The sequence below is a fragment of the Poecile atricapillus genome, chromosome 16 (assembly GCF_030490865.1).
Source record: "Poecile atricapillus isolate bPoeAtr1 chromosome 16, bPoeAtr1.hap1, whole genome shotgun sequence".
Taxonomy (NCBI): domain Eukaryota; kingdom Metazoa; phylum Chordata; class Aves; order Passeriformes; family Paridae; genus Poecile; species Poecile atricapillus.
In genome coordinates, this window is record NC_081264.1 from 12,046,520 (window position 1) to 12,074,389 (window position 27,870).

The window sequence follows — 27,870 nt, forward strand, 5'->3', positions numbered from 1 at the left end:
CCGCCTCAGCGCTTCCGCCCGCGGGGCGGCGGCGGCGGAAGCCGCGATCGGGCGTGCGCGGGGCGGCACCGACACCGACACCGACACCGGCACCGACACCGGCACCGGCACCGACAGCGGGGGCCGAGGCACTGGGTACGGGGGTCGGGCTGGGCCGGGCTGGGCCGGGGCACTGCGCCACGGATTCCAGCGGGAATCTCCTTTCCTCACCTAACCGCAAAAAAAGGCCTGCTTTGTGTCTCTGTGTGTGTGTATAGAATTGTATTCCTTTATATCTATATCTATATCTATATCTATATCTATATCTATCTATATATGTATATATCTATATATGTATGTATGTATTTATATGTATGTATATATATGTGTGTGTATGTATGTGTATATATATGTATGTATATATGTATGCATATCTATGTATTGTGTATATAGCTGTATGTCTACCTATACATATATATGTATGCATAAAATTGTATTTATATGTATATATATGCATATAGGTGTATATGTCTGTGTATAGATGTATATACATGTCTGTATACCTATACATATATATGTATATATGTGTATGTATAGAATTGTATTTATATATATGTGTGTATGTATATATATCTCTCTATGTCTGTATATGTATATTAGGTATATACATGTGTGTATATATATAGATGTATATATGTATATATGTATATATATGTATAGAACTGTATTAATAGATATGTCTGTATATACATGTATGTACACTTACACATATATATGTATATGTGTGTATGTATAGAATAGTATTTATATGTATGTGTGTATGTATATCTATATATGTGTATGTATATATCTATATATCTATGTATGTCTACATATATTACATATATATGTGTATATATGTATATATATGTGTAGAACCATATTAATAGATATGTCTGTAGAAATATGATATATATGTATGTATGTAGATATATGTACATCTATGTATATCTATACATATATATAATATGTATATGTATCTATATATATGTGTATATGTCTAGGACTGTGCTAATAGTCTAATAATATATTTAATAATAATAATTAATAATAATCTAATAATAATAGTGCTAATAATATATTTAGGTGTACATCCACAGATCTATGCCTACACATCAATGTATATGTAAGTATGTGTATATACATGTACACATACATATGTGTAGGTACAGATGTGTATACAAAAGACATGTTGTGATATATGTGTGTGATATATCCTGTGGTACATGTGCAGCACATATAAACACATCTATGTCTCTGTTGATTACAGACACACACGTGTGTGCAGGGGCACAGAGAGGGCAGAGCTCAGCTCTGGGAGCGCTCCCAGGGAGTGCCCGTGTGGGGAGCAGGGCAGTCCCAGAGAGAAGCAGCATTTTGGGTCATGCACATGGGCTCTTGAAGCACCAGGCTTCCTGCACCTCTCTGCCTTTCCCAGGGAGAGGGGGAGCTAAAACCCTTCTGTGCATGTGCTTCCTCCAGGTGGGCGTGTGAGCACTGGTGCTGGCAGACAGCGGCTCGAAGGACCTGCGATGAGTTTGGAGTCTGGACTGGCTTGGACTGTCTGAAGCGCTCCATCTGTGAATGTCTGCACGCTCTTGGGCTTCCATCTCTCCCTGTGTGGCACCTTTCACCTCTGGATGAAGCTGCTGTTCAGGTACTGTGCTTTGAGACAGCTGCAAACCTTCCCAGAGCCATTGTGCCTTTACACATGGGCTACACATTTATGTACATATTATCACATGTTATGGGTAATGTTGTAACTTTTTATGAATAATGTTGTAACTTTTTATATTCAAGAATATTTAGATCTTAGTCTTTACATTTTATTAAGTAGCTATTGTACTCTGGGGCTATTGTCCAGACTTTGCAAATGGCACTTCTGTAGATTAAAATTAATGAGTTACTGGTTTGAAAGAATATTGTCATGAGTGAATTGTGGTTTTCTTCATTAAAAATGTTTACACATTTTCTTTTTCTTCCTCCCTCTCAGTTTTGCTTTGCCAAGAAAGTTCCTGCAGAAGAGGAAGATGGGATCTCATTTCCCAAGAGGCTGCTGAGTCCCATTGAGAGCCCCTGTTAGATGTGCCCATGTTCCTTGCCAGGACATGCCATCCCTCCTGGTGACTGCCACTGCCTGCAGAGTGGGACCTGACTGATTCCTGCCCAGCCTGGACACCTTTGTGCCCCCATTTGCCACTCAAAGTTGTCTCTTCGAGTGTACCAAGAAACAAATGGGAGCTGGAGATGCTCTGTCACAGAAGCAAATGATTCCTGCCAGCCATGTCCCCATCTGAGCGGGTCCCAGAGCCCTCTGTCCCCAGGGCCTGTGCCAGTAGCCACACTGGGATTTGCTGAGCCGCAGGGTTCATGTTGAGCGTGTTGTGTTTTAGGGTTTTGAGGAAAATGCAGAGGCGGCACAGCAGCAACACTGACACCGTGCCTCCTGAAAGGTAAATCCTTCCCCTTCCTCCTTCCTCTGTGTTCCTCTCCCAAGAGGGGTGTTCTGATTTAAGGGGGTGTTTCAGAAGGTAAAAGCTCAAAATTGATAGAGACATCAAATTCCTGTGTGTGTGGTGTGGGCAGGCTTTCTGCTGAGTCTGGGGATTCCTGAGACAAATTTACTTTTCTCCTTCCTGTCGGTTACTGATTTGCTGCCAAGCACAGTGTTTCAGGAGGATCCAGGATGGCACAGCTGGCAGCCAGCTGAGCATGGGCAGGATGTATGGAGCTCTGGAGGAGGGATTGGATTCATGGCCCAGTGCTGTGCGGACCCTGAGCACTGTCAGGGTGCAAGGATTGACCTTGGGAACAGGAACCATTTACACTTCTCTTATTTGGCTGTTTAGAAAATCTGATGGTCTGAAGTTCCCAACTTCTCTGATTTAGTGTTTTATAAAAAGTTTGGGTGACCCTTTACATCTTCCCAGAGTCTGTATCTATCTCCATGTATGTGAGTATTTATAAGTAGAATATCTCTAATTTGTTTCTGTAATTATAACATCAGCAAGGGAGCCTTGCCACTGTTGTCCTGGTACTAAATATTCCCTGGTGCTTTCCCAGAGTTAGAGTATGACCTTTTTTATTTTTATTCCTAAAGAAGAAACTAATCTAATTACTCCAAGACAAAGATGGAACTAACAAATTTCATTGCTCTGTTTGAGCTGATATTATAAGTGAAAGATCATTAGTAAATATTTCATTTTCTATAGCAATTTTCCAATTAGAGTTGAAGCCTTATGTCATGGCCATTGCTAGCATGTAACCATTTTTATTTTCAGGGGGAAAGAAAGTTTTTTCCTGCATGATGCTTCTGATTTTTAGCAGGGTGAATACATAGTCAGGAACAGAGGCTGAAGTTTCTCTAACTGTAGGAGGAAGTGCTGTTGCCACTGGTCTTTACTTCTGTTAACTTCAGCAGCCTCACAATTTCAACAAACAAACCTTGTTTGTTTATAAATATGTCACAGATTGATTCCTTCCTGCTGAAAGCACACTCGTGCATGCTGGTAATATTATTCCAAAGGATAGTTGTGTCTTTATTTGTAGCACTGGGTTTCTGCCAGGCTGTTTGTTACATTCCCAGTCCTAAGCTGTGTATACATCTCTGAATTGTAATGTTAGGTGTGAGTTTAAGGACCTGGCTGATGAATATTTTGGACCAGAAAGAGGTGTGCTTGTTGACTTGATTCCTTGCAGGAGCCTGTGGAGATACAGTGGGAATGGGGTGCAGCTATAAAAAGCCTTATTAGGAGTTTGCTTAGTGAGAAGGTTTGGCCAGAGAGCTTTGAAGGTGTCTCCAGAGGGAGGTGAAAGGCAGAGCTCTGTGCCCTGGGGAGGCTTTGGGACCCCTGGGGGAGAGAGGGTTGAGGGCCCTGGGTGTGCTGTCTCAACTTGTAAGCTCTATTCCTAAAGTCAGAGATCTCCCAGGATTCGAATCAGGAGAGACCAAAGCTCTGCAGCACGCCTTATTTGTGGGCTTTGCCTCTTGCTGAGGTTTGTTTATTGTTCACCCTCCTTTTGCAGGTTAGAGCAGTGTTTGCTGTCTGTCAGGCATTTACTGCCTGCTGATCATTCTATTTGTTACCTGCATTCTTCCCTCCTACCTAAACTTTCCCTGTATTGACTGGTAGTAAAGAAAAAAAAAACCCTCTTGTCTTTTGCTGTTAGGATAAAGGTATTTAGACTTTCTTTTTGGCATCTGGCTGTATTCCAGCATGCTCAGGGAAGAATCAGTGCCAGAATTGGTTCTGTCCAGTGCCCAGTAATTTGGGTACATCCATGCCCAATTCACCAAAAATACCAAAATAAAATAATTTATCTGGACCCATCCTTCATTTTTGTGTCTGGTCAGAGCAAGCAGCTCTCAAGGCTTCTCTTCCCCTGGTGATTCTGACTCTTCTGGTTCAGTTCACCAGTGGGCAGGTAGTGATTGTCCCAAAGTAAAGACAGAGGATTTTGGGGGTTGGTCATTGCTTTGAGTTAGCTTGGTTAATTTGTGTGTTTATAATATGACTCGACTTGGTGGTGCTGTGTCAGGTGAGGTTTTGTATGTTTTTCTTTAAATGCTCAAATCATTATAGAAGACACTGGATTTGATATTGGACGTATTATTTCTCAGTTTTTTCCCAAAGCAAACAGAGTGTTTGGGAGCTTCATTCCTTGGTGAAGGAACTGATGCCTTCTGGTCAGGTCTGGAGAGGTTCTCTGATATTGTTTAGTTACCGGTCTCTAGTTCTGCACTGTGACTTCCCGACAGAAAATAGAGGGAAAAGCACCTGGAGGCCTTGGTGTGAGGAGCTCTGGACTGAAACACCAGCGAGCTGCCCACACCCTTTTCACTGAGCGCTGCACCCTGTGCCCGCTGCAGGAACCGGAGCCAGGCTGTCAGCTCGGAGGCCAGCGTGGATGAAAGCGGAGTGTTCGAGAGCCTCAAGGCCGAGGCCTCCTCCCCTCAGCAGCTCTTCTCGGGGCTGGCCGGCATCCCCTCGGCCTCCATGGCCGCCGCGCCCTTCCCCTCAGGGCTGGTGCTGGGCTCGGCGGCCGGAGGAGGGGAGGTGTTTATCCAGATGCCAGCCCCGAGGGACGAGGGGCCCGGCCGGGCTGAGGGGGCCCCGTTCCACCATCGCACCCCGGCCCATCACTTCCACCACGGCCACCACCGCGGCTCCTCGCTGCTGCACATGGCGGGGGGCGACCGGCACGGCCACGCCGAGGAGGGCACCGAGGAGCCGGCCGGGACCCCGGCCCCGGCCCTCTCTGAGCTGAAAGCTGTGGTCGGTTGGCTGCAGAAGGGACTTCCCTTCATCTTGATCCTCCTGGCTAAAGTTTGTTTCCAGCACAAGCTCGGTGAGCATTTGTCAAAGCTTTGTGAACTGTGGTTAGGGAGTGGTTGGGAGACTTTATCAGGCTCTGGTGTCTGATACATTTATCCATGTGACAGTGTCCAGATGGAGTGTAGCATGAAGGGAACATTCTCAAATGCATGGGATAATGTGTGTGATAAATTCACCCTACTTTCAGAGCAAGCTGTTTCCATGTGGGTCACATCTCAGAGCAAGCTGTTTCCATGTGGGTCACATCCATCCTGTCCTGACCAGTCCTGTTCCCTTCCCTGATTCCTCCTTGGCGTTCCTGTGAGGCTGGGGATGTTACCGAGGCTTCTCCCTCAGAGCTCTCTCTAGGAGAGATGGGGAGACTTATATTGGTGATGGCAAAGATTTCTGTGCAGCACAGAAGGGTTCAGAGGGATGAGACTCTTGTCCTGCTGGTAGGGTGGTGGTTGTGAAATCAAGTCCAACAGCATCAGCAGTTACTCTCTGACAGAGCCTTTCCCTGCAGGAATTGCTGTGTGCATTGGCATGGCCAGCACCTTTGCCTACGCCAACTCCACGCTCCGAGAGCAGGTGGCTCTGAAGGTGAGTCCAGCATTTTGCCTTCTTCTGTTCCCAGCAAACATCATTTTCCATGCACAAAATAGTATCTCTGTTGAACCTTCGATTGCAGTGTAGGGCTGAATGCATTTATATGTGTACAGATCTGTCTTCCTCTTCCTGCCTCTCCCCACTGATGCTCTCCCAAAGTCACTATCCTGGTTTTTGTGAAAGTGTGGCATAGTAAAACAAATAGAGGACAGATCTGGGATGTCATAATCTCCCTCTGCCTGGCAGTGCCTGTTCCAGCACTTCTCTACATCTTGGTTCCCCATCACGTGCAGCAGAGATGCTGAAGCCTGTTTGACTTGTTAATGATGAGATTTAGCTTATTAGCATTTAGATAATGTTTTGAGATGTTCAGCTGAAAGATCTCGTAGATGTATTGCTTGCTAGTAGCTTTATAATGCTCTATGCATAATGTGCTTAGAATATAAAGAACCCAGCAGATCTTCTCAGGTCTTCTGATCTTCTGTGTCAAGAGGACAGTTCAACAGCACTAACAGCACAAGGATAGAGCTGCTTTTTTGTTTAAATGGCATGGGTGGCACAAGTGCATGCTTGTATCTACCAGCAGCAGTGGAATCAGTGAGATCCAGCACTGAATGAACAGATAAATGGCACAACCCAGTAACAGATTGCTGTTGCCTTGCACTCTGCACCTCTGGCCTTCCAGCAGTGTGCCCCTTCATCTGCCTGCTTTAAATCTCAGCCCAACAGTCCTGGCTGTTGAACAGCTACAGAGACCTCCTTTCTTAATAAATCAGCTCACAAGAAAAATGGTGGGTGCTCTCCTCTCAGGAATAAAATTTACTCCCCAAAGTTGTCAAGGGCCAAGACCCAGGACAGCACCTTCTGCCATCCAGCTTGTCTGTAACATTCCATATATGTTGAAATGCAAAATTTCCGCTTCTTTTCACCTTTAATTATTTCTTCAATCAAAAATGGATGTTCCAGAACCTCCATGCTTTAGGATAACACCCTCACCATGTAGTGGTGAGGTGTATTTGATTTAGCTGAGCCTTCCACTGTGTAACTTTGGACCTATTTATAAAATACCCCTTTGATGAATTGTCACTCCAACCAGGTGACAGCTCAGAATTTAGGACAATACGTGGAATGGACTTTTTTTAATCTGCTTATCATACTTCATCTTAAATATCAGGAGATTTTGGGTGTCCCAAGAAAGATCCCAACTTTGAAGATGCATTCTGCAAGTAAGGCTGTAATTTTCATGAGCTTGTTTAAATTAATTTCCATTGACAAGGTGACCTGATTGAGAGGCATTTTTGCTTGTGTTTATGTGTCTTTACCTTGCAGACTACTTCTTAGTCCTGTATAAATGAACTAATTACTGAATACTTGGTTACGTATTTGCATCCCCTGGGCTGGATTTTTCAGCAGTTGAAGGCTCAAGTATTGAGATTTTGAGCTGAAGTAACTCTGCTTCTTTTCCTTGCTCAGGAGAAGAGATCAGTGCTGGTTGTGTTGTGGATCCTGGCCTTTCTCACTGGAAACACCCTGTACTTGCTTTACACATTCAGCTCTCAGCAGCTTTACAACAGGTGAGCAAAATCGACATTGTACAGGATGGGAGCAGGTGATACTTGCCAGGGAGGAAAAAAGGGAAGCCCACATTTCCCCACACAATGGGAGGAGGTGTGTGTGCCTAAAGGATCTGCTGTCTTTGTTACATCTTTGTAATATCTCCCAGAGCAGGAAAAGAGTGTGTCTGTCACCTTAGCAGTGGATTATACTCCTGTCAATAACAGACACAAGCAGTGTATAAATGGGCCAGGGTGTGATGGTGTCAGAGCAAGGTGGATCCATTTCAAAAATGACCTCTGAATTCCCATTTTGACCCCTGCAGATGAATGTAAAGTGCAGAGGTCAGAGGCAGGTGAGGAACTGACCCACTGATTTTCCTCTCCTGTGATGTTTTCAGTCTATCACAGTTGGAGTGTAGGACAGATGAAATAGCAGTTTTACTGCAGTGTTCTCAGGGCTTGGAGGCACTTGGATCTGAGGTAATTAGGATAGCCTTGCCTTAAAAATCCTGACTGAATTAGTTCTCAAATACAGAAAGTTTTGTGCTAATGGATTTGGTTCAGCACTTGCTATAAAGCAGCCAGGAATAATGATGGGCAGGGGCCAGGGAAAGTGGGAGAGCTGAGAAGGTTTGAATGTTTGGGTCTGAGTGGGAGGGCCAAGCCATGGGATTGTCTGGGTGGAGCTTGTGGGAGGGAGTGGAAAGGAGCAGGAATGGCAGAAAGGTGTGAAAGTGAAATCTCTTTGCACCACAGGGTAACTGTGTCCTAAGGTGGTCAAGGTTAAAAGCATGAATGACACTAGTTTAAAAAAAGGCTAGATCATCTAAAATAAAGGGATTTTAGCAATTTGGGGCCATCCTACAGACAGTTTAGAATGTGGTTTATCACCAGTGGACGGGCTGGGCCACAGCTCCAAGAAAAGCCCTGTTCCTGTGGGTGCTGCACTGGTGTTATGCTCAGGCTGGTGTATCTCTTGCTTGCTGTGTGGGGACCTGGGACTACTCAAAAGCCAGGCTTGTCAAATTAGAAATGTCTGCTTCAGTTTTGTTTCCTTCTGGCTTATTTTTCATTTCCTGATTTTTTTTTTCTTGTTTCTAGTGCATGAATAGTAGTAAAGTCTCTGATTCTGTTTCTGTTTTTAGGGTGTAATTTTACCTGTTGTGCTGTGCCAGTGTTGTGAGTATTTTAAATTCATGTTCAGGCTTTTCATTTTGGGTTGGTTACTTTACTTTTTACTTTGATTTTTTTTTTATTTTATTTTTATTTTATTTTTTACTGTTACGTTTTTGCTTTCTACCATGAATCTTTAGCAGGTAAATATCCTGAAGGTGAATCCTGTTTTTTCAGCATGAGTAGGGTCTAGTTCTCATTATTGCTCAGGCCAGTAGCTCCTGCCCATTGCTGGATGAAATTCTGCTGTCCCAGATCTCACTTTTTTAAGCAGCAAATGTTCAGCCCAGTAAATGACATTATGTAAGGGGCATTAATTTTTGGATCTTTGGTTCAGGTAAGAGTATTAACAGAGCCCAGCTTTTGTGCTTTAGGCAGTGGCCACTCTCAGAGCATGACACGTGTGAAGTCCTCACCTTTCTGCCGTGGCTGGTGCAGAGTTTCCTGTGTCACCACTTTGTTTGGTGTGCACAATAGGTTTAGGGGCTGTGCCCCTGTGGCAAAGCAGCCTCAGGGGCTGTGGGGGTGTCCCCCTTCCCCAGAAATCAGAACTGTTGTGAGCAGGATTTCCCAGGATGAGCTGTGGCACTGGGACACCACGGAGCATCCCTGTGCACTGAGGGCACTGTCAGCACACCAGAGGCTCTGCTGCAGGGAAAGGCAGGTTATGGAGACTGCTGTTCTCCAGAACAGACTTTACAGGTGTTTGGGTCCTGTTTTGTGACAGTGGACAAACCTGCTGGCCTCAGTAGAAGTGGGCAAGAGCCAAGTCAGGAGGCCCAGAGGAAGCACAGATCTCATTTGTGTGTCTTCCTCCTCTTGCCCTTGAGAACTTCCCTGAGGTTCAGGGGCATTTCTGGGCTCTGTCCAGCCAGCAGTGAATACAAGGAGCTTGAACAAGCTTCTCCTCTGTGGTATTTGAGCTTTGGTGTCTCTTTCAGCCTTATATTCCTGAAACCCAACCTGGACAGGCTGGACTTCTTTGACCTCATGTGGATTGTGGGCATTGCAGACTTTGTGCTGAAGTACCTCACCATTGCCCTGAAATGCCTCATCGTGGCCCTGCCCAAGATCATCCTCGCTGTCAAGTCAAAGGTAGGAGACCCTTCTTGAGGCACAAACCTTTGTCTTTGACAATCTGATACCTTTACCACACGTTTGCACCATGGAATCAGAGAATCATGGAATGGTTTGGGTGTGAAGGGACCTTAAAGCCCACCCAGTGCCACCCCTGCCATGGCAGGGACACCTTCCACTGTCCCAGGGGGCTCCAAGCCCTGTCCAGCCTGGTCTGGGACACTTTCAGGGATGGGACAGCCACATCTTCTCTGTGAACCCTGTGCCAGGGCCAAATATGGATGGAAGAATAAAAACATTAAAATCTGTTGATAAACCTTTGGCAGAAAGTCACCCTGGGACTGGGGGTTGTTTTTTGAGCCATCACAGACCTGAGCAAGAGTTTGGTGCTGGCAGCAGTGATTAAAGTCCAGAGAGGTGAGGTGAGCATTGCTTGGGGAGGAAGCAGTGCTAACAGCCAGATTTTCTCAGCTTTTCTCACTGACTTTAAGTCTTGTTTTCTGAGTAATCTCTGTAAATTCATATTTCTGAAGCAGGAACCTCTTCATTTCCTGGGAAGAAATTGCAGTATTTGTCTCTTTGACTTCCCACTTGAGTCAAAGAAGTAACTGGGTTAAACTGAAGCTACTGATGCCACAAAAGACAGCACCAGTTCTAACCATGGGAGAAGAAATATTTTAGTTAGAGAATGTAGTGAGAAACTTTTAAAAGTCAGGCTAAGCTTACATATGGCTTCATGAACATTTAAATATGTGAAGGATTTCTCTTAAAACACCTTTAGATATGTTTTTACTTTTACAGCTCTCTCATGCTGCCTCTTCCTCCACTCAGCAGTGTCCACATTTCAGGGGCAGATATAGCAATGTGTATTATTTGCATTTGGTAAAGAAACTTCCTGGCAGTGTTGGGATGAAAGGCTGCAAGGTACCAGCATCAATTGCTGAAAGTCTCAGGCAGGGCACTTCAGGGGCTATCTAAACTGGGAATAGTTTTCCTTAGAAATGACATGGGTGGCAGGGGAGTTGAGCAGTTTGTTCCTGCACAGCAGGGCTATCTGAGATGGTTATTAATTTATTTCTGGCAACTGTCCAGCTTTTTCTTTTTTTTTTTTTTTTCCCCTTCCTTCTTCTATTATTATTATTATATTTTGGGAGATTAATGTGCTGGGTCAGAGCATAATCCAGGCTGGGGAGGGAGGGAGAAGTGATGTGAATAGTCTTCCCAAGATAAATGGCAGTGTTGGAAAAGGTTCACAGCCTTTGCTTGCTTGTCTGAGAGCCATCCCAAGTACTCATTAATCCTTGTCGGGAGAGAAGAAAGAGAAGGGGTCTTTATTTGCAGCTCCAGTGAGAGGCTGGTAGGATCACATCTGTCAAGGGCCTGTAATGACTCAGAGCACAGATGCTTCATTTTTAATACCTTTTTCTGGAGAGCAATGTGTCTCACTTTTTTAAAGCCCCTTTTTGGTCTTAGGATGTTGTGGATGGTCTCGCTGTCCCCTGGTGCTGCTGTCACCCACCACCAGATCTGGGTTTGGTTCTCTCCCCCACTCCTCAGCCCTTAATCCAGCCAAGGATGAGATCTGGTGGAACAAATTAAGTGAGATCAAACTGGGATGGGAGGGCTCCAGGAGAACCACAGGACACCATGGAAATGATAATTGTGATCACGTAGCTGAGCTCCTTCCCAGAGCCTGCTGACCCAGCTGACTCCTGATTTGCTCAGGTGAGGGATTTAAATGGCAGCTTTTGCTCAGAACACTTCTAGTGCAATCTAGGCACATTAAGTTTGACCAAAATTTTTAGCAAGTTTTTTATCTGAATACTTGCCAGATACAAAGTTATTCTCTTCCTCCAAGTAGTATTTCCACCTGAAGCCCAGCTTGGAGTTCATGAACTTCTGGTTAGTTGTCACTTAATGGTAACAGGCTGCTGGAGAAATATAAATTTAACTCAGTAGAGCTGGATTTTTCCAGGATGGGGATTTATATGCAGTGAGAGGTTTTTGTGCCAGTATAACTACTCAGAGCAGCAGCCTCTTGCTCCCCTGGTAGAGACCCTGCAGTGGAGGTTGCTGCACTCTCAGGGCTGGAGTTCAGCACAGAGGGATTTCATCCTGAGCTCCCTTGCAGTCTCCTTTTGCTGGCAGTCAGCAGCAGATCCTGAAACTTGCCCATGGATGGGATGTGGGGAACTTTGATCATCCTGCACTCAGCCTCTGAGCTGGCTCTTCAGGTTTGCCTCATTTTGGAAGTTCAAAGGCACTTGCAAAGCTTGTCCGGCTTTTCCTGCTGCTCCTTGGGATTTTGGTCTTCTCTGAATACTGAGTGGCTTTTATTTATCAGTCTTCATATCTCCCTTGTCTGTAGAGACTGAGCACCAACAATTTTTTGAGTCTTTTCTCCGAGATTGTTAATTCCAGATCTTATTATTCTCTTCTGGACTGTCTTCATTCCCTCCTTGTTTTCCAGACCATTTCTCCAGTCTGTCAAGGTGAATTTGGGATATAAACTTTCTTTCCAGTGTATTTACAGCCTTTCCCTGTTTAATGCCAGGTGTACATTACTCTGTTCCATCAAGATCATCAATGAAAACAGTGAATAGCACTAAACTCTGCTTAGATCAGTTGGGTGCATCTTTTCATTTTGAAGGTAAACACATGAAAAATCTGGGTTAGAACACTCACTTCCCCCCATCCAAAATACCTGGGTCTTGTTTTCCTAGTATGGCTCATCACAGGAAGGGCAAATTTTGGTGTAAATTTCTGTGATTTGTAGCATCAGTTTATGCTTTAACTGGGAAAAAACAAACTGAAATTGAGGGGCAGAAAAAGTTTGTCTTTGCACAGTGGGCAAAACCCATGATATGGGTGCTTGAAGTGTGAAGGATGAGAGCTGCTTTATTATGAGGGTACAACCAGCCAGAGTTCTCCAAGCCTGAGTAACTCAGAAACTTAAGATCTTTGCAAACAACTCCTCCAAAGAGTGAGGAAAGACTGAAAAATTGACAAAACAGTCCCAGACTTTCCCAGGTTCCAAACCAACCTGGAAAACAGAGGCACCAAGAGAGGCTGTGAGACTCCAGTCAGGCTGGAATGCAGGGAAAGAAGAGTTTGTGAATTGGAGGGAAAAGCAGGAAAAGGAAATAACTGGCAGGGTCAGCCTGCTCTCCCAGCTCTGTGGTTTCCAGAAGGATCCTGCCTGTGGCTGGAGGTGTCCCTCCCTCCCCCCAGGCTGTGACAGGGACACCGAGCTGGGCACAAGTTTCAGTAACAGCTGAGCTCATCATTCCTTTGGAAGGGGGGGCTTGGCTGAAGGCTCTCCATTAAAAAAGGCAAATAAGATCATTTGTTCAATATAAAATGAATTAAAGTAAATTAAACTGCAGGAGCCATGTGGCCTGCAGAGGCTTCCATTGTTGTGCACACATCAAGGGCAGCTTTTCATTTTCACTGCGAAGGAATGACAGCTTGAGGGGGGTGGAATTCAAAATCAGGAAATAAATAATAAAAAGACACAGTTGCCAAAGATTTCACTTAGGAAATCCCAGGTGCCTGCAAGCCTCCCATCCCCTCCTCATGTTGTCAGCAATCTGAGCTGGAGAAGTGAGTGAAACATGGGGGGAGGGAGAAAGAAAATCAAACCAAATAGGACTGTAAGAAACTGTTATTCAAGTTCTTACATCTGTGTATTCCTATAGGGGACAAAGACACCACGGACATTTTGATACATAAGAAAGGCCCTAAGTAAGAATTTTCTCTGCTTGCTCAATGCAGAGCCAGGTTACAGGGGACTGCACTTCCAGGAGTGTGAAAATGCAGGGGAACACTGGCATTGGCCCCTCACTGAAGCTTTGAAAAGACTTGCTTGGTGCTTGTTTCAAGTGGATTGTTTTATTAGTGCTTTTTATTTTTAAAGTACCATCTCATCAAATCTGCCAGAGAAAACTCAGCCTGGATGTGGCAGCAATTGCAAATTCTGCACTCAGACCTTGGACCAAAAACCTTCAGGTGTACATCATGTTTCCTGCCATAGATGGGTACAGCTGTGCCATGAACCTGGCACATCAATTCCCATATTCCTTCTGAAAATACATCTTTTTTTTGTCCTAAGGGGGAAAATAAAAGCCTCTTGGAGCATTTGAGTCCTCTGAAACACAGAAGAAATAAAAACTCACTGGGAGCTGGCTCATAGGTGATGTTTAATAAAAAATACCCAGGCAAAGATGTTCCTGGTCCTTGTCTGTGCAATATGGAATTTATTCCTGCTCTTCCCTCCCAGTGTGGCTGCAGAGTGTTCCCAGGCAGGTGACAGCCCAGCCTCTCCTTCCCCTCTCCTCTCTGACCTTGGATCCTCTTTGGGGGAGCTCACTCCCAACCAGAGTCACTCTTCATGGACAGCAGTGTGAGCTTGGATCCTCTCCAGGATGTTCTGCAAAGGCTTTTCCCTTCTGCAGCTGGGCCTGATGTGCTGTCCCAGAGGCAGAAGTGCAGGATTTATCATTTACAAAATTAAAAAACTAACTGAAGCATAAGAGCAGGTACTGAGAGTGAGGACTCCTCTGTCCCCATCCCTGAACTTGCTTTGCAAGTCACTTCTACTGAACTTTTTAAAAATCATTGCCCTTCAGTGCTTTCCCAGTGTAACTTTCCAGTTTAAGATGTGAAAGGTGTGATTTTCAGAAGCCTTGTGCACTAACTAAAATTCTCATTTACCCCTCTAGTCCCACCTTGACATGACTCCTCATTAGTCCTGCGTGGATTTTCACCAGCATCCTCCATGCCACAACGCTGTTTACTGTGTAAATCTGGGAATTTGCTGTGTTTTACTGCTCTTACCCAACACTTGATCTGTTGGCACCATGACCTGGAATCTCAGCAGAGCCTGCTCTCCTCTGATCCAAATTGCCAGCAGGTCTCCAAAGCTTTCCCAAGCATCTCCCTGGTTCAGAATATGCCCTAATGCTGCTGGCAGCAGAACAAGTGAGACTTGGAGCTCCTCTTGAGTGCTAATCACACCTTGCAGTTGCCTCATGGCAACTTCTCTTGCATCCCCCAGTCTGATTCCTTGCTGTGCCTCTCTGTTCCTTGTGGGGAGGCACACCTGCACTGGGGCAAAGCCTTATGGCACAAGAGGCTGCACAGCAAGGCCCTGGGGGAGTCAGCATTGCCTCTGCTGCTGCAACCTGCCCCCTTTGCCATCTCTAGGCTGGGATTCAATTTTTAATTATACTGTTCCATGTTATTTTTCTGTGAGATTTCTCCCCTCCATCACCACACCCCGAGGATGAAGGTGAGGGATTGAAAGAAGCTGTTGCAGCAAGTGGAAAGTTCACAGGAAACAAAGAGGCTGCTGGAAGAACATTCTGCAAGTTCAACTTGAGTGCTACACTGGAGAATTAAATCCTGTCCTTTCCTTTGCCAAGTAATTCCTGTGTGAGTCTAGAAAAGTCAGGTAGGGCTGCAAACTGAAGTCAGTGGTTCAGCTTTTAATGGTAATGTGAACTGTAAAATGAAGTGCTTTATAAAAAGTCTAATCCCAACACCTCGGCTTGGACACCAAAACAACCTTACCTTGACCTTTGTCTTTGTGTGTCTCAGGTTCTCATTTAGAAAATGCAGAGAAAAGCTGTCCCTGAGGCCAGCCAGCAGCTTGAAAATAAAGGGGGTTTAAAAGTGTTTTCTGTAGTGCTGATGTCGTAAAGGGACTGAAGAAATTCTAGGAATGTGCTCCTCTGAGCAGAGCTGAAATGGCAGGAGAGGATCAGATGCAGATCTGCCATCGAGCAGTGAGGATGTAACAAAATACCAAGAAGTTGCATGTTCAGTGTGCAGAACCAGGCAGTGCAGTACAGAGCCAAGGGAAAGTGCAATTGTGTGAGAATGCTGAATTCCCCTCTTTCAAAATAAGTGCTTGAAGTGTAAAAATGGTCTTTCTGTGTGGTGAAGGAGGTTCAGAAAAACGGGGGGGATTGTACACAAGTCATTTTTAACTGAGGAAAAGGAATCAAAATTTCACCATGTGGTATCTGAGGCTCATCAGCAGAGCTGCTAAAATTAGATCCCAGCAGAGCCCCACGTGTGCTAATGAAGTGTTTGATAGCAGCAGCAGCAGCTCCCCCTGAGCTCCCCCAGAGCAGCAGGGCCAGCACTGCCCTCCTCACTCCTTGGCCAGGCTGAGCCTTTCTCCTGTTCTCTACCCACATTACCCTCATTAGGAGCCATAATTCCAGGTAATATCCTATTCAATCTCTGCACTTCAGCTGCTCCTGCACTGGGGCTGCCTCACAGGCTCACCAGAAAGATTCTGCTGATCTTAGAGAGCTGTTCAGTTCCCTTACTGACTGTGCATTCCAGAGAAAATTCCCACATTTGCACAGATTTTTGCAGTGTAGGGAAAGTCACCTGACAGAGACAGGTCTTGCCTTATTTCAAGCTGTGGTGCCAAGTCAGATGCACAGGAGAAATAATGATGTTTGTGCTTCATATAACACACAGTTCTAATCTTAAAGAAAAAAAAAATATATATATATTAGCTGAATTTTTCAGACAAAATACAGGCTGAGACAAAGATTTGACTTTGAAAAATATAACCTAGATAGCCAAGAGATAACAGAGCTGAGAAGTGGCACACAGGAATGTTGAGTGTGCTTCGTTGCTGCTATCAGAAATCTCCATTTTGCTGCTGAAATTGTAGGGAACAATCCTCATTTTCCAAGCTTCTGGCTCAGAAGGAGGGCCTCACTTCTACAGCAGCCCTTTGTGGAATTATTTCTGATTTTCTGGTACCTTCCCATGTTTAAAAAAGGGGCTGGTGTGGTGCACTGAGATATGTGATGACTTAGAACTTTCTAATTCTGTTCAAATGATGCTCCACTCCAGACTTACCAACATTTAATGGTCAGGTGGGTGCTGCTGTTAAGGGGCTGCACCAAGGGATGCGTCCCTTAAAACTTCACTCTTGGGAGGCTGTGACCAAGTTTCAAACTGCTAAAAAATGCTGGTACCCTGCAGTTAGCACTGGAAACAGAAGATTTACCTTAGATAAGGGAATTCTGAAGTTGTGGTTGGAGAGTGAAGTTTGTCACTTGCTGCCACTGCCACCTGCAGAGCCTGGCTGTGCCCCCTGCCCCACCTTTCCTCACACCTCGGGTGTTTGAGTGCAGCAGAATTCCATGGGATGCTGTGTCTGATGCAAGGGGACAGCGGGATGGATGAAGGACGCTGGGTGGGAGGGATGAGCTGCAGAAAGCAAAGTTTGCTGCCTTGATCTTGCTGGGAGCTTTCATCAGAGCCGAGTGCGGGGACAGCGCTGTCATTTCTGCCACAGGAGCGCCCAAAATAAACCATGATTGCATCGCAGCACGGGCTGGAGAGAGAGCTCTGTGCTAATTTAGTAATTGCAGGCGCTCTGGACAAAGGATTGCTGCTGTTCCCTCTGCAATGCCAGCCTGGGATGGAGCAGGGGAGGGATGGGATGGGGATGGGGATGGGGATGGGGATGGGATGGGATGGGATGGGATGGGATGGGATGGGATGGGATGGGATGGGGGTGTGATGGGATGGGGATGGGGATGGGGATGGGATGGGGATGGGGATGGGGATGGATGGGGATGGGATGGGATGGGATGGGATGGGATGGGATGGGATGGGATGGGATGGGATGGGATGGGATGGGATGGGATGGGGATGGGGATGGATGGGGATGGGGATGGGGATGGGATGGGGATGGGATGGGGATGGGGATGGGGATGGGGTAGGGATGGGATGGGGATGGGATGGGGATGGGGATGGGGATGGGGTAGGGATGGGATGGGGATGGGATGGGGATGGGGATGGGGATGGGGTAGGGATGGGATGGGGATGGGATGGGGATGGGGATGGCAGGAAAGCAGCCGCTGGTGTGACCTCACTCACGTCCCGGGGGACATGAGATCATGAGCGTGCCGGAGCTCTCGGAAGGGTTGGATTTGTCGGGAGCAGCAGGATGGCCCGCGAGTGATCTCATCGCAGCCCCCGGGGAAGGGCGCTGGCTGCTGCCAGCCCGGCTGCCAGGACTCAATCCCCATCCCCACCTCAGCAATTAGTGATTGGCCTGCGATGACATCACTGATGACAGAGCTAACTGGGACAACACAGCAAAATTCCAGGGGAATTTCCCCTTCTCCAGGAGCTTAGCAAATAAAAGGATTTTGACAGGATGAACCCGAATCTTTCAGTCCAGATAATGTCATTGCAGATTAAGCATTGTTCTGGGCTCGGTTTGCCACCAGCTGTCCCTGTAAAACAGCGTGGGACAGAACAAACCGGGGCTGGCCCTAAATTACACACTTATTCAGGCTTTGGTGAAGGTTGACAAAGGATGTTGCCCATTCTTGGAGTCTCTTTTGAGACAGAAGCATTTCAACCAGCACACTTCCCCCTCCCCACCCTTCCTTCTTTCATTCCTTCAGGAAGGTTTGGTCCCTTTGAGTTTGAAATGCCCTGAGGGTTTAATTTTCAGCACCAGCCTTTTTATCTGTGCACTGCCCAAGAGCCAACACACACCTGAGGGGAAGGATGCTGGCAAACATAATTTGATTCTTTGGGATTACCTAAAAAGTTGTCAAGAAAACTGGGGTCACTTTACATTTAATCCCTGTACTTTCAGAAGGGGTGTGAGGTCAAAGAGATCGAACTTGCTTTCCTTTTCTCACTAATAATGATATTTACAATTTACATCATATTAATCCTATATTAACCTTTGCTTTTCTGCAGCATTGTCCAGCTACACCATTTATTGCCTATCCAGAACCTGCTCTAAAGTTTAAAATCCCAAAATGTGGCGTAGCTGGGTCAGTGACAGAGCCCTGGAGGGGAGGAATGGAGGGATGTTTATCCTTTCTAGGCACAGAGTTCAGGAGAAAACTGCATCTCATGAGTGTGGTCCCTGCACCATTTACCAGTGCAGTGATCAGTGAACACCAGTCCTGCACAAATTAAATGTTCCTCTTTTGACTTCCAGATAATAATCATGGTCTCACTTGCCTGGTTGTCTTGCAGGGGAAGTTTTATCTGATTATTGAGGAGCTGAGCCAGCTGTTCCGCTCCCTGGTCCCCATCCAGCTGTGGTACAAATACATCATGGGGGATGATCCCTCCAGCAGCTACTTCCTGGGTGGGATCCTGATCATCATGTACAGCCTCTGCAAGGTGAGCACTGCACAGCCCCAGGGAGCTGTGGCAGGAGCAGGGGGAGCAGCACAGCTCCAGGACAAATTCACCTTTTGCTGGTGCCCTGTGCTGGGAGCAGCAGCAGCAGCAGCCGAGGACACCGCAGTGCTTCAGCTGCCAGAGGCGGTTCTGCTCCCCAGCATGTGGGCATTGCTGGGCTGGGGGAGGATCTGAGGCTGCTCCCGGTGTTGCATCAGACTCATGAAGTCATTGCTGCTCTCTTAATCCCTCTCTGCAGAGGCTGCAGGAGAAGCTGAGCCGGTCCTGGGGGAGCGGCTCCACACCTCCAGATGTACACAAAGGCAGGCTGCACACACTGCCAGGGCTGGCTCCCAGCTTTCCTCTGCCACTCACAGCTCTGAGTGCAGCACCCAAATCCTGCCTGGATAAAACAGGTCCCATCGTCACTCCTGGTCTGGTTGGTAAAAGTGATGGACAGGAGTGATTCGTGTTTCCTCAAAAATAAGAGCACAAAGTTGGTACAATTGTAAATGAGTAGGTGGGATTTAGAGGAGTCCCAGGTCTAGAAATAATTGTATTTTTAATGGTGTGTGTTAAACCCTGCCCAGAGGTAGAGCAAACTGTGATAAATCAGGTGTTCACCCCTCCGGGAAGGGCCAGGCTTGCTCCATCCCAGATCCCTGTCTGTGCCTGGCTCTGCAGGAGCACACTGGAAAATGAAGAATAGAGAATATATCCAGGCTGGAAACAGCTCAGAGGAGCAGAGCAATGCTGAATTACAGTGTAGCTGTGTAGGAATAGGGTCCTGCAGCCCCTCCTGTCGAGGGCTTTACAGTTCTTGTGAGTGAATTAGGCAGAGGAGCTGATGGCCAGTGAAGTGATGTGGTCACAGCAGGTCTGAGCCAAGGCAGGAGCAGAGCAAAGCGTGCCAGGACAGGAGCACACGAGGCCAGAGCAGCTCCCTGCACACCCCTCCAGCCCCAGCTCTCTCTGCTCCTCTCTCTGTGCTCTGGGGGAGGATTGTTGGTCCTTCCAGAGGTGTCATAGCCTGGACCTGCTGCAGCATCCCTGCCCCTCTGGCTTGGCAGCTCAGGTGTGCAAGAACAGATTTCAAGTGATCTTTCTTGTTCCCTGCTTCCAAAAGTGGCCCATCCCTGGAAAAGGGATGCAGTTCCACGTGCCTTTTCTCACACCTGGAGAAGCCCTCGCAGTGGGAAGATGCTGGTGGGGAATTCTGCTCCTTGGGGCAAGGGGAGCCAAGCTCAAAACCACAGCTGGCAGGGAAAGGGCTCCCCAGGCAGGGTCAGAGTCCAGCAGCTGCAGGGCAGAGCCACAGCAGTGAGGCAGGCTCAGGGTGAGCATGAGGATGAGGATGAGGATGAGGATGAGGATGAGGATGAGGATGAGGATGAGGATGAGGATGAGGAGTCACCCCAGGTGCTGGGGTGTCCAGAGCAGGGGGATCTGGAGCAAGGCCTGGCCAAACTGGACACCAGCACCTTCAGAGCTGAGACCTCCAGGGCTGAGCTTAACTGGAGCTGCTGTGCCAGGGGCAGGGGCTGTGGGAGGAGAGCCCAGCTGAGGCTCCTCAGGGCCTGGCACAGGTGGGAACAGTTCCTTAGGGGTTAACTTGATGTTGCTGTCCTGTGAAGTGTTTATAGGGAGTGTTGGGGTGGTCTAGATTGGAAAAGCAGCTTTGTTTTTGGAAGTTTGTGTCCAGGTCAGGGTTAGCCCTGTGCACACCAAGACTTTAAAGGAAAGGGAGAGCTCCTCTCCCCTGGCAGGGCACGGAGCCCTGGCTGTGCCCATCCCATTGACAGCCCCCAGAGCTGCAGCTCCAGCTCCTTGCCTGAGACACTGAGAATATCCCCAAAGGAATCCACATTAGCAAAGCCACAAACCACATTAGAAAAACCACAGAAGCCAATTTGGCACTGAGAGCTTCTGTGCCCCTGGCAGAATTCCAGGGCTGGGCTGGGGCTGTGTCCCCTTCCCCTGCATTGAGGGCAGGAGCACTTCCAGGAGGTTGCATGGAGCTGCTGGGGGCTGTGCTGGTGCCTCTGGCTGCACTCATGAGCCTCTGGTTTGGTGGAACAGCCCCAGGTGTTCACAAGCAGAGCATCCAGGTTGTATTTTTTCCCTGTCCTGAGCAGAAGCACTCCCAGTTGTGAAATGATGGCTGGTACAACGAGAAATGGGTGAGAAATGGGTGTTTGCTCTCTGAAATCTGCAGCTTTTGGGGGTGCAGGGAGCTCCAGAGGGAAAGAAAAGAGCGAGGAATATGGGCTGGGAGAGAGGAGACACCTGAGCAAAGGCACTGGAGTCATGCTGTGAGCAAAGCATCCAGGAAAAGCTGGGAATTGCACTGTGGAAAAGGGCTGATCCCCATCCCTGGTAGGAGCTGGAAATCTGAGGCAGTGGGCAGCCCCAGGTGATGGCTGCTGAGTGGAAGCATTACTGGAAGGAGCCTGGGAGCCCTGTCTGTGCTGACTGGAAGCATTATTGGTGCCTTCATTTGCCTCCACATCCATTGCAGGATGAGCTCATTGGCATTCCCTGCAGTGAGCCCACTCAATCACACTCACCAAAACCACAGAAGCAGCAGAAAGCCAGCCCTGCTCTCTGTGCCTGTGCAGTGCTGCTCCAGCTCTGCAGCCTCCCTGGCCCTCAGGTGACAGCCAAAATCTCCTGCTGTGCCCACCTGCTGCAGGGCTGGCCTTGCACTGTCACCTTTTCACATCTTGTTTGGTTCAGTGTCTTTCCCTGTGCTCTGCCAGCAGATAGGGAACATAAAGATGGACTGGATTAGGTTTTAAAGCTATTTTCTTTTTCCCTTTTCCTCTTTCTCATTTCCCCTTTCCTCTTCCCTTCCCTACTGGTTCATTTTAGCCCTTCCCTTCGTGGGGTGGACAATTGTCCCCAGCACAGCCTGGTGCCAGCCCCTCTCTGTGTCCTGTAAAGTCCCCAGTTTGCAATCAGCTGCTCCCAGAGCTTTTCTGGCCACCCTTCCCCACTGTCAATTCCCATTTATTACATATTTCATGATCACCATGAAATCTTTTTTGGCACCATTGTTACTTTTTCCCCTCTGAGCATCCATTTGGAGAATGTTTGCCGAGTTTCTGGACTCACACACACGCACACACGGAGATTTTGTGAAAATGATCTAAAATGGGATGTGTTTTTTGCAGTCTTTTGACATCTGTGGCCGTGTGGGAAGTGTCAGGAAGGCACTGAAGGTCCTTTGCACCCCCCAGGTAAGGAGTTAAACGTAGAGGAGCAGTCTCAGAGGTGGAACTTTGTTCCTGCTGAATGATAAAAATGAAAATTGCTCCATGCATCAGGACCACAGAGTAAAACAGTGTTTTCTATCCCATGGCTGACAAGCTGGGGGCTCCTGTCAGGCATGTCAGGACATTTCTGACACCTGCCCTGCCCCAGCTGTGGTGAGAGATTGTTCCTGTTCTGTCTGATTGGAAGCTCTGTGTAATGTGGATTAATCCAACTGCAAGGAGCTGACAAAACTTTGTAGTGCAGAGTGTGGGAAGGACTTTGTGGTGCCTGATGTGCAGTGGCATTGAAAGAGACCCTGCAGTGCCCAGGAATTATCCCAGGCACTGCATTCCACAGTGATTGAGATCTGCTGCAGTGACTTACATTTTGAAAGGGTAAAATCAAAGACTGCAGAGGAAAAGAACCTCATCAAAGTTTGTTGGAGCTTGTCTTGCTTATTCCCTGGGCTTGGGCTGGTCATTTTTCCTCAGCAGGTTTCTGTTTCCCCTAAATCTGTTACAGTGGGAGAAGCAACATTTACCTTCCATGTATCTGAGGGGAAAGTGGGCAGCCTGTGGGTGCTGCTGTTATTCTTTCTTCTATTGTCTACTTGCTAATAATAATAATAATAATAATACCTCCCTCCATCTAAACACCCTTGCAAATGATGCTGAATTAATCCTCTCAGCTCCCTGTTGAGCTCATTAAATTCCATTATCCTTGCTGCACAAGTGGAGGCCCTAAAAGATGGAGTCAGCTGGAGGGGAAAGGCAAAGAGGGAGCACAGAGCTCCAGACTCCCTCTGTGCCCAGATCCCCCTTCCCCAAGCACCGACACCGCTGTCCCTGTGGGGAATCTGGGGCTGAAAAGCAATTTTTGTGCACATTTACCCTTCCAATCCTTTGACATGGGGTTGGTTTTTTTCCCCCTCTCCCTGGCAGACCTATGGAGTCCGTGCCACGAGCCAGCAGTGCAGTGAGGCAGGAGACATCTGTGCCATTTGCCAGGCAGAGTTCAGGGAACCTCTGATCCTCCTGTGCCAGGTAAGACCCCAAAACTCCCCTGTTTGCATTCCTTCAGTGGGGAGAGGCACAGCCAGCCTGGGAACTTCTGAAGTGCTTTGATCCAGCTCCTGGTGGATATTTATTGCCCTGGATAACCACTGGATTGGGATGGGGTGACGGTGGCTGTGGGATGGACACAGCCTTGAGGGGCAGGGACTGCAGTGGGCAGTGCAGATCCTGGGTCTGGGGTGAGCAGAGTTTGACCTGCCCCTTCCCTGAGGGGGCTGGGGAGCTTTAACACTCCCTTTTGATAGCAGGGTTATCAAATTAAAGCCATCCTGTGTATCAAAGGTGCCTCTTAGCCTCGCTGTGAACATCTGTGCAGATGTTTCTGAGCTGGAAGCCCCTGAGAAGCCGCTTTTGGATCTGCTTGGCAGAGCTGGGATTTTGAGGAGTGACATTTCTGCTGACTCCACGTGTGTGGAGGAGTTCTCAGCTTCTCCCAGCTCCTCGTGCTCCCTCCTTGCCCTTTTCCTGCTCTCCCAGTCGGGGAGTGGATGGTGTGTGCTGGAGAGACCCGGGGAGCTCAGTGCAGGAGCACGAGGAGGAGCTGGGGGGGTGAAAACTGAAATTTGTGGGAAAGGGGAACCTGGGGCTGCAGAATAAAGCAAATCCAAGGAGCAGGGGAAGGAAGAGGTTATTGGAGCTCTTTGATAACTTGGGAACTGAGGATGGAAATGTGGTAGAGAAAACCCTCTCAGCTCCCCTGCCAGCCCAGGTGCTGCAGGCCTTTGGAATTCCTTTCTAGTGCTGTTATTAAACCCAGATGAACCGTGAGCTTTGGCAAGGCGGGGTTTATTTCCCACACCCTGGGAGTGCCAGCAGCACCGGCTGCCTCCCTGCTGGTGGTGACAGTCCCCGTGTCCCCAGCACGTGTTCTGTGAGGAGTGCCTGTGCCTGTGGTTCGACCGGGAGAAGACGTGTCCCCTGTGCCGCTCGGTCACCGTGGACACCCTGCGCTGCTGGAAGGACGGCACCACCTCTGCTCACTTCCAGGTGTACTGACAGCAGGGCTGGGCACAGGAGCAGCTGGAAAATCCCGGGATCTCTGCTCAGTTTTGTTGTCTGTTGTTTTGTTGTCCTTCTTCCAGCTCTGAGCCAGCTGAACAATTGTGACTGGCCAGAAACTTGACCCTGGAAGGCAGGGGAGGTGTGGGTGGTTATGGTGAACTCCAGGGTGTTTCTGGAGCTTCCAGGGTTACAGAGGGTCTGGGATGTTTCCTATTTTCCTGTCCTTTAGTGTGGACAAACACTGAGCATCCAGGGCAGGGGAGCAGTGAGTGCTGAACAGAGCTGTGCTCTGCTTGAGGAGCTTCACGTTACCTGGCCCTGCATTCCCTGAATCTGTGACTTTACAGGATGACACAGCTCCTCTCCCTGAGAACTCTTCCCAAGCTTCAGAACCTCGTGTCCAAAGCTGCAGTTGGAGAAATGTGATTTCCCAGCTGCAGCTTTTCCAACTGATTCCACAAATGGCACACGTTGTCACCTTCAGAAAGTCACAGGGAGCTTGGGAAGGACCTGCCAGGGAAGCTGGAAGTGACACTCTCCTTTCCCATGGAGAGTTTCCCAACATTCCCTGGAAATGTTTTTCCTCTGTAATTTTCATGAAGAGACTTTCTGATTTCCCAGTCTCTGGGGAGAGCAGAGGGAGGTTAAAGCTGAGTTGGGTTTGTCTGGATGGAAATCCAGCACCTGACCAAGAGCATCTCACAAACTCAGTGTCCTGTGCTCCTCAGCCAGGACCTGTCTGGCAGGGAAAACCAGAGCCTTGAGCTTCAGCAGGAGATCCCTGACAGGAATTATCAGGAATTAACCCCATCCCTGTGGCCAGGGTCTCTGCTGAGGTTCTCCAGCAGCACAAGCCCTCAGAGGGAGCTGCTGTTTGTTCTGGAGCTTTCCCTGTCCCCAAAGCACCTCTGCTCCATCAGGAACAGCAGCATCTTCCCAGCTCATTGCCATGGAAATGGCTCAAGGTGACAGCCCCACCTGAGCCATCAGGGAAGAGGCTCCTGAGGGAGGGAAGCTGTGTCTGTGCTGATGGAAACTGCACAGGGGAGGAATGGAAGCAAACGGGAGCTGATGGGAACAGGATTAAAGCTCTGCATTCCTTTGGAAATAACAGCTCAGTGTGGCTGAGGAGGAATGGTGAGAGCAGAGCCCGAGCTGGGGAGAGTCCAAACCTCGCCTGGGAGGTCCAGGGAAGCAGAGGAGGAAAAGCTTTACTTTCCAAAACAAAGTGATGTCAAATTCTTGTCTAATGGACCCTGTGGAAGTGGAGAATTAAGGCAAGGAATCTAATTGCTCTCTGCAATGGGAATAGCTTCCCTATCTTTGGGATGGGAGAGTTCAGAACAGCAGGGAGCAAGGTTTTCATTGGGCATAAAAAATGTTACATTGGACAGCCTGGAATATTCACCAGGAAAAGGGGAAATCAGTGATTCCATGGGCAGGGAGTTTCTGGAAAGCCTCAGTGTCACTGCAGTGCCAGTGAAGCTGAGGCTTGGTGTTTCTGCTTTCAAACTGTTTGAAAAGCTACTTCTCATTCTGATTTTTTTACCTTAAATGCTCCTGGAAAATGTGTTTGGAGAAGTGTAGGAAAAGCTCAGTAGGAGCCCAGCTCTACAGAAAGTGTGGGATACACTGCTTCAAAATTCAGTTTTTATTTGGCAGTAAGACAGGAAATCGAAGGGAAAGTGTGGGTTTGCATTCTTAAAGTTTTGGGGTCTTTTTGGGGAGGATGGTCCTCCCTTCTCGTGGAATATGACTCTTGGACCAGAAAACATCCAGGGGAAACTTCAGTTCCAATGAGAGCTGCTGGGAACCTGTTGATTTCCATGGGAAAACAGGGAAGGCTGTGGAAGGAAATTCCTCCGAGAGAGAAAATAAAATCCGGAGCCTTTTTTTGCCATTGAACAGTTATTTTTCTTTTTTTTTTTAATAAATTCCTTATAAATATGTACAAAGAGTCTCAGCATATGAAATTCCTTTTACAAAAGAGAGAAGCCCCATCCAGCCAGGACCAGGAGCCTCCTGGAGCTCCAGGAACTCGGAGCACAGGCCCTGCCCTTGCTTTGGTGAGGGGGAAACCTGCACAGTGACCCTGCTGGAGTTCCATCCCAATGGTAACCAGAAAAACGCCAGGAATTGGGCATTCCCTGCCTGTCATTCCCTTGGCAATGCCCCTGGGAGACACTGGGGAATTCGCAGCGGCCTCAGGACTCAGGAGGACGGGAGGGTTTTGTGATAAACTCTGGTGAATGGCTGGAAAAGGGATGCTGGAAAAACCCAGGGAATTAAATCCCACTGCAGCTGGGTTTGCTCTGCTTGGTGCCACCTCTGACTACTGAGGGAGTAACTAATAAAGGTGTGACTAATTAATAATGGTGTAACTTATAACAGCCATTTAATCCTCAGATGTTTTCAGTTAATGTTTATCAAGATCCAAAGTCACTTTCTGTAAATATTAAAAACTTTGGGAAATTCAAGCACTTCAGTAATTCCCCCAGAATGGACACTGAAGTCACATCAAAATTTGCTCCTGTACTCAAATAAATATTGTAATGGAAAAATTACAGTTTTGTCTGGATTTTGTGGTGTAGAAACCCAAGGCAGGAGCAGCAGGTGAGGATCCCTCCCCTCTCCTCAGACTGGCTGGTCCTAGGGAAGCCCAATTCCCATGGTGTTTACAATTCCCTGGATCTGGAATTGGCATGGCTGGAGTCTCCTCACCTGTTGTGATGAGATGGAAAGTTCAGCTCACACACAGCAAAGTTACACAAGAATGAGGATGAGTTTGAAGCCTGGATTGAAAATCAAATTTTCTGGGGGCAAAGTGTCTCCAAGTAAAGTTGTGCACCTGCTGGGGAGCTGGGATACAGCCAGGAGGGCTGGACATGGACAGTGTGTGTCCAGGATCCGGTGTGGAGCCTCAGGTAGCCTGTTCTATACACAGCAGGCTCCTGCTGAGATCAGGGACAGATGTTGTGTAGGAAAACTGAATATTATGTGCTATTCTGTCCTCACTGGGGCCATTTTTCACAGGGCAGCTCAGTTTTCCAGCTGGGAATGCCTCATTCCAGGCTGTGGACAGACACTGACCAGTTTAACCAGTTCAGTTTGTCATGGATTTCAACAGCAGGAACCGCTTCTGCTCATGCTGAGGGTTTAAGAGACCTTTCTAACTTTTACTGTGATACAGAAACAAAACAAACTCACCAATCAGATGAAATTGATTCAAGAAGTGTTTGGGATTTAAGGGAATTGCTTTAGCAACGGGCTTGGCTCAAAGAGGAATTGCTGCCTCCCTGCTCTGAAGCAGGAGGGGATGGGGTTCTCCCCCTCCCCACTGACAGCTCCCTGCTTTGGGTGATTTGCTGGTTTGCCTGGGCACACTGAGCTGTGTGACACGAGGCCTGATCCATTCCAGGCTTTTTTACCTGCAGGAGAAGAGGAAGGAATGTGGAACTCACGGGCCAAGCCCTGCCCTGGTGTAACCCAGCAGTGGCAGGTGCAGCAGCCCACACCAGGCTGCTCTTTTACCTTGGAATACGGAATTCCAGGTTGTGCTGGGAGCTGTCTTGGCAGAGAAACGCTTTAAAAATTCATGCAGAG

At 47.7% G+C, this 27,870-nt stretch overlaps 1 protein-coding gene across 2 annotated transcripts; it reads left to right on the top strand.

Moving 5' to 3' along the window:
- Positions 1 to 6: 6 nt before the first annotated feature.
- On the top strand, positions 7 to 26,816 carry RNFT2 (ring finger protein, transmembrane 2). Of its 2 annotated transcripts, XM_058851894.1 has the most exons (11): positions 42 to 249; positions 1,501 to 1,675; positions 2,012 to 2,471; positions 4,889 to 5,367; positions 5,860 to 5,936; positions 7,416 to 7,516; positions 9,613 to 9,766; positions 18,788 to 18,937; positions 22,111 to 22,176; positions 23,134 to 23,235; positions 24,127 to 26,816. In XM_058851894.1, the coding sequence occupies exons 3-11, from the start codon at positions 2,389 to 2,391 to the stop codon at positions 24,259 to 24,261; spliced, it is 1,347 nt and encodes a 448-aa protein (XP_058707877.1). In that variant the 5' UTR covers positions 42 to 249; positions 1,501 to 1,675; positions 2,012 to 2,388; the 3' UTR covers positions 24,262 to 26,816. The 2 variants fall into 2 exon arrangements, with proteins under 2 accessions (XP_058707876.1, XP_058707877.1); XM_058851893.1 differs by lacking the exon at positions 18,788 to 18,937 and having other exon boundaries at positions 7 to 249; positions 23,548 to 24,268.
- The last annotated feature ends 1,054 nt before the right edge of the window (positions 26,817 to 27,870 follow it).

Coding starts and splice junctions, on each gene's coding strand:
- RNFT2 (XM_058851893.1), top strand. CDS start 2,389: ATGTTGAGCGTGTTGTGTTTTAGGGTTTTGAGGAAAATGCAGAGGCGG. Junction 5,937..7,415: donor GAGAGCAGGTGGCTCTGAAG/GTGAGTCCAGCA, acceptor TTCCTTGCTCAG/GAGAAGAGATCAGTGCTGGT. Junction 22,177..23,133: donor AGGTCCTTTGCACCCCCCAG/GTAAGGAGTTAA, acceptor TCTCCCTGGCAG/ACCTATGGAGTCCGTGCCAC.